The sequence below is a fragment of the Microtus ochrogaster genome, linkage group LG2 (genome assembly GCF_000317375.1).
Source record: "Microtus ochrogaster isolate Prairie Vole_2 linkage group LG2, MicOch1.0, whole genome shotgun sequence".
NCBI classification, from domain to species: domain Eukaryota; kingdom Metazoa; phylum Chordata; class Mammalia; order Rodentia; family Cricetidae; genus Microtus; species Microtus ochrogaster.
The window spans coordinates 48118211-48123681 of NC_022028.1; the positions used below are offsets into that span (position 1 = coordinate 48118211).

General features: G+C 47.2%; 1 protein-coding gene across 1 annotated transcript in view; it reads right to left on the reverse strand.

The window, feature by feature from the left end:
- Positions 1-5471, reverse strand: part of Trappc10 (trafficking protein particle complex 10) — a 68997-nt gene that overhangs the window by 50273 nt on the left and 13253 nt on the right. The window contains exon 2 of the mRNA XM_005360282.3: positions 1717-1798. Within this exon, the coding sequence (XP_005360339.1) occupies positions 1717-1798 (82 nt within the window). The remainder of the gene's footprint in view (positions 1-1716; positions 1799-5471) is intronic.

Sequence of the window (5471 nt, forward strand, 5' to 3'; positions counted from 1 at the left end):
TTCCTCTATGTCCACATCCTGCACCTGCTATGCCATGTCCCCTTCCTCTATGTCCACATCCTGCACCTGCTATACCATGTCCCCTTCCTCTATGTCCACATCCTGCACCTGCTATGCCGTCTTCTTCCTCTATGTCCACATCCTGCACCTGCTATGCCGTGTCCCCTTCCTCTACGTCCACATCCTGCACCTGCTATGCTGTCCCCTCTTTCTCTGCTGCTGCTCTTATGAGTCCTTCAAAGCTTCCATGTAGAGACTTAGTCTATATTTCCCTGGTGCTGAGACAGCCTTTTATGAAGCAGCATGTATAATGTCCCCATTTCAGAAATGACATAAAGAACAAGCTCAGACTCAAGGAGTCAAAGGCTCTCATTAGAAGCCATCCCACAATCTCAGAATTCCTGGCCTCCAGAACCACAAGTCAAATAGATTTCTGTTCATATACATTTCTCAGCCCATAATGCTGTTTAAAAGCCCTGTCCCTGTGAATAATTGCTAGTTAGTCCTTTACACTCACCCACTGGGGCTCAAGGAAAGGGAAGAAATAGAGAACACATTTCTTCTTGTGTCTTCAGGAGGTTTAGTAATGTACTTACCTGACATCCTTTACAGATCACATCATTTCTTCAGGGACTAACCACCCCCTTCCCAACGTCAATCTGCTCAACTGCTTTCTTTCCTTAACAGCATCAGACCTTTTCAAATGTTGAATGATTTTCTCTAAGAGCACTCTCCCAGCACTGTGCATTTGTTCCGTTGTTAGTGGCTAAATGAAACACCAAACTCAATCACAAAAATACTAGACACTCCCTAGACAGCCAGGGTAAGACACCCGCTTTATCACACTAATCTTTCGTGTTAGTTGGGCAAAGCGGGTAGTCGCAAAGAAGACACACATAAGAGTCAATAGCATACCCATGGGAAACTTAAAATGCTCTAACTAAAATCAGGTCACCTGGACTAGCCAGTCAAAATCCACACATTTTCTACAAGTGTCCTAGCTTACCAGGACAATTTCCCAATCAATGATTTTTGTCTGGTCAAATCACTAGGCAACACACTCCCATCCCCCAACCCCCCCCCACACGGGGGCAACTAGAGGACTAAGTTACTTCTCTTCTATTTTTTATCTAATTTTCACGCAATGCCTTTCTCTATGGTTTCTCATCCTTAAGAACAGTATGAGGACAGTTGTGGGGACACACACCTGTAATCTCAGCATCTGGGAGACACGCAGGAGGATTGGTCTGCACAGTGAGCTCCAGACCAGCCAAAAATACAGAGTGAGAATGTGGAGAGGGGAAAAAAGAGGCTAGGGCACCAAGGTACCCAGGTGGAGAGAGATTCTGGTGATGCAGCGGTAGCCCATACCTTTTACCTACAGGGAGATGCTAAGAATACGGTTTCCTCTGTAAACACCCTACACTTTTCAGGTACTGATGAGCTAGGGAAAAGAAATCAGTCGTCATTTCTACAGAATAGATCTCTAACTCAAAGAACAGTTATCCAATGTCTAAAACAACAATAGCTCCCATCCACGACAAGTGGGCTAGACAGGCCAGGTATCCCAAGTACTCAAGCGTCTCAGACAGAAGGATCAGTCAGGACACTGCTCTATCCTGTGGCCTGCACTTCACAGCACAGGCGTTTACTGTCTCACTTGCTCACTCGAGCACCTGAACCCCAAGAAGAACCCAGCCCAAACAGACACCATACCTTCTCCATTCCATTGGTTCTCTTGGAAGCTGCTGAGAAAGTGTCGGATAAATAGAGGTAAATAAATTCTGATCTCCAGCACCTACAACAGGAACAAAGTAAAATCCAGTTATGTCATTTTAAGATAAATACAGAAGAAATATGCTTTAAAGTTTACAATGCTGATATTCTTAGGCTATTTTATATTCAGAGTGGATGGAAAAGCAAGGTTCTCTCGTTCTTAAATTTAAGCAACTACTTTCAGGAACCCAGCACTTAACGCACACTGTGAACAGGGCCCCTCATGGAGCCTCCACAAGGCAGAGAATGAAGTTTGCCTTGGAAGCAGCCTGGCCCAGCCTCCTTGGCTCTGTGGTCGCTGCTTTATAAGACCACAAAGGAGCCGAAAACGCCACACAAGCAAAGGAGGCTGAGAAGTAAAGAGGCCCTTCTGTCCCAACACAGTCACTCAGAGCTAACAGCACTGAAACACACCAACTCCATGTGATCACACAGAGCACCCATGGGGGCATCCCCAACTAAGAGGAGAAAATGCCCATGATCCCAACTCAAACTGGGTACTTAATCTGAGAGCCCCTGACACTGGTGAAATTGGAGGTGAGCAGGTAGGGGCATAAGTTTGGCCTGGGAAGTTAAATATAAATATGTCTGATTTCACACTGGCACTCAGCAGCCTGCATCCTAATTTAACAGAATTTAAAAGTTCATTTGGCTCTCCTGAAATGACAACATGACCATAACATACACAAACTAATAAGGAATTGTTTACTATGGACAACTAAACTGTTATACCCAGGGTCCTCTTTACGAGAAAGCACTCCCCTAACTGCCTTTATTGATTTTAAAGAGGAGATGGGGAATTGATGTGAGCCATTAGCACAGTTTCTTATTTTGCCATCATGAGCAGAAGGCAGATCCTGAAGATTCCACTGCAGCGTCAACTCTCTGGGGAGAGACGTGGTGCATCTGGGCACCTGCGAGTGCCGGCCAGTGTGGCGCTGGAGGGCTGGCTGCCTGCTCCTGACTAGCAGCACACGCCTGCATTTTGTGCTTCCTGTGCCTGTGCAGCAAGAGACAGGAAAGGGAAAGAACAGCTCCCCAGCAGGGCCAGCAGGGCCAGGGTGTGGCTATACGCACCACCACCACCACCACCACCACCACCAAGCGAGACCTGGCAGGAGCCATTACAGTCTGCTGTGATTTTCATCCTGTTCATTTACTTGCTAGTCATCTCTCTCAGAAATCAGTAAAGTAAGAAATCCCCAAGTCATTCTCCACAGGAAACCACTCCACAGAAAGGCCTGTAAGGGCAACCTGCAGAATAACCCTTCCTGCATTCTGTAACTGACTAGCCTTGAGCTGTGTCCTGTTTGAGTGTTAGGGGCCATGCACCTGCCTCAGCTGCCACACTGTAGGATTTAACTTGCAATAACACCTGGCTTCCACTCCTATCAGGAAATGAGTTTTGTCTTCCAAGACCGCAGTGTCTCTGATGTCTGAACTGCAGCACCTCAGAATGGAGCCTCGATGAATGACTGGGTCTTTGGAATTGATAATTCAGCTGGAACTAAGTCTTAAGGGTCCTAAACCCAACCTAACAGTGTCCTGATGAGAAGAAAGTATATAAGCTCAGGGAGCCACCAGGGATGTGAGCAAAGGAAATGGCCCTGATGAGGCAGGGAGAGGGGGCCTGGAGCCCAGCCCGGCACCATTTATCCTGAACTTGCGGTCTTTTGAGTAGTCCTCACTTATCAAAGCCTCACTTTGATAAGAAGAGTAAAGTCTTCTGAGCCACTGAAGCCATAAATGAGTAAGAATATAAATACAGGGCTGAAGAGATGGTTCGGTCTGCAAAGTGCTTGTCCCACAAACATGAGGACCAGAGTTCTGTCCCTAGGAGTCATGTTAGAAGGCTATCATGGGGGTACATGTTTATAATCACCCTGGAAACAGACGGACCCTGAGGCTTACTGGCCACCCAGTCCTCTAGGCCACGAGGTGAGTTTACAGGAAGGTGAGAGACTCTGTCTCAAATAACAAGATGAATGGCTCCTGAGCAATGACGCCTGAGGTTGACCTCTGACCTTAATGCACAGAGGTGCACACTTACCCACACACACACACACACACACACACACACCTGTACACACACAAAGAATATGAAGTCAAGCCACCGTAAGTATCTCAGATCACACAGCCATTACTATTACTATAGTCATAAGTATTTGTATCAGTGTTACAACAGAGAAAGGTGCTTTCCCCAATGCCTGACAGAGAGTGCTGACATTTTCAGAAGAATTTAATCTCCACTCACAGGGAGGAGATTAAACGAGCAACATTTCTTCCTAGATTCCTGAAGCAGCTCACTAGAGAAGGGAGTGTCTCTAAATCATGAGAGCCTGGCTCAGAACAACTTCCTTTGAGCAGCAGGCTGTAACAGGCAGGCCAGCTGCTCCTAAAACAGTTCCTGAAGCACAGCTTCCAAGTACCCTACCCAGAAACCTCTGTTCTACCATCCTGACTCAAAAGGCTATGAAAAGGGCCACCTCCGACCATTGATTAGGAGGCCTTCCAGATTACCGCGAAAAAGTCATGCGAAACACTGCCATGAGCACAGGTCTCCTTCCCTGTGGACCCCAGTGCTCGGAGCTGACTAGTAAGAGAGTCAAGAAGATAGGTTAGGCCGTCTACAAATCACAGTACCAGAGAACTTGGACCACAATGAGGACCCTAAGAGACACATACATGGATCTAATCTACATGGGAAGTAGAAAAAAGACAAGATCTCCTGAGTAAATTGGGAGCATGGGGATCATGGGAGAGGGTTGAAGGGGAGGGGAGAGGCAGGGAGGGGAGCAAAGAAAAATGTAGAGCTCAATAAAAAATCAATAAAAAAATGAATTATTAAAAAAAGTTGGATAAAAACTTAAAAAAAAAAAAAGCTAGGTTAGGGAGTCATACAGAGACCTGACTGATGAAACACCCAGTTACAGGGGTATGTTGGGCCACCTAGACTGAAGTCCCTCTAAGCACAATGGAGCCAGACTAAAGGGCAGACACAGAAGTCCTCGAACATTCAGTTAGAGTAAGGAGTAGCATGAGATGAGCCAGAGCTGAGACTTCTACTGATACAAGCTACACCTGAGGCTTCCCCAAGAGCACATGTTCATGCCTTGCCCAGGCAAATTAAAACTCTGGACATTCAGAGAAGAGGAGGGCTAATTACCCTTGGGTGGGGCCAGAGAGTGCCAGGAGCACAACCAACAGCACCTCTTCTCATCAAACTAGGTGCCCTATGACCCAGGCAACAGCAGAACACTCTGGATGGGGTTCCCAAACAGCAGAAAGCACATCTCAGAGTTCTGAAGCCAAGGCCCAAGAAGAGAGGCACTGTTTGATTAGGGCTTCCAATCCTTCTTGTCAGTGTCCTCTGGCGGTGGAGGGGGTGAGGAGGTCGTGGGCGCTTTGACAAGAGCACTAGTAATCTTTGTAGGGATCTGGTCCAGCACACCTGAAACTTCAAGTCGGCCTGTGAAGGAGGGCCACTGTATAGACAGGAACTGCAGTGGGGGGGAGGGTGGGGGAGGGTGCTTCCCAACAGGCCACAGTCAAGTAGCTGTTAAGGGTCAAAAAGTGCTCTTCTAGGTCAGCACTTTGACCTGGGAGACCTGTGTTAGGAGGAAGATCTTCAGTGCTCGCAGACACTGTCCCTCAGTAAAACCTGAGCAACAGGGGCCAAGCCATGGACAGCCAAA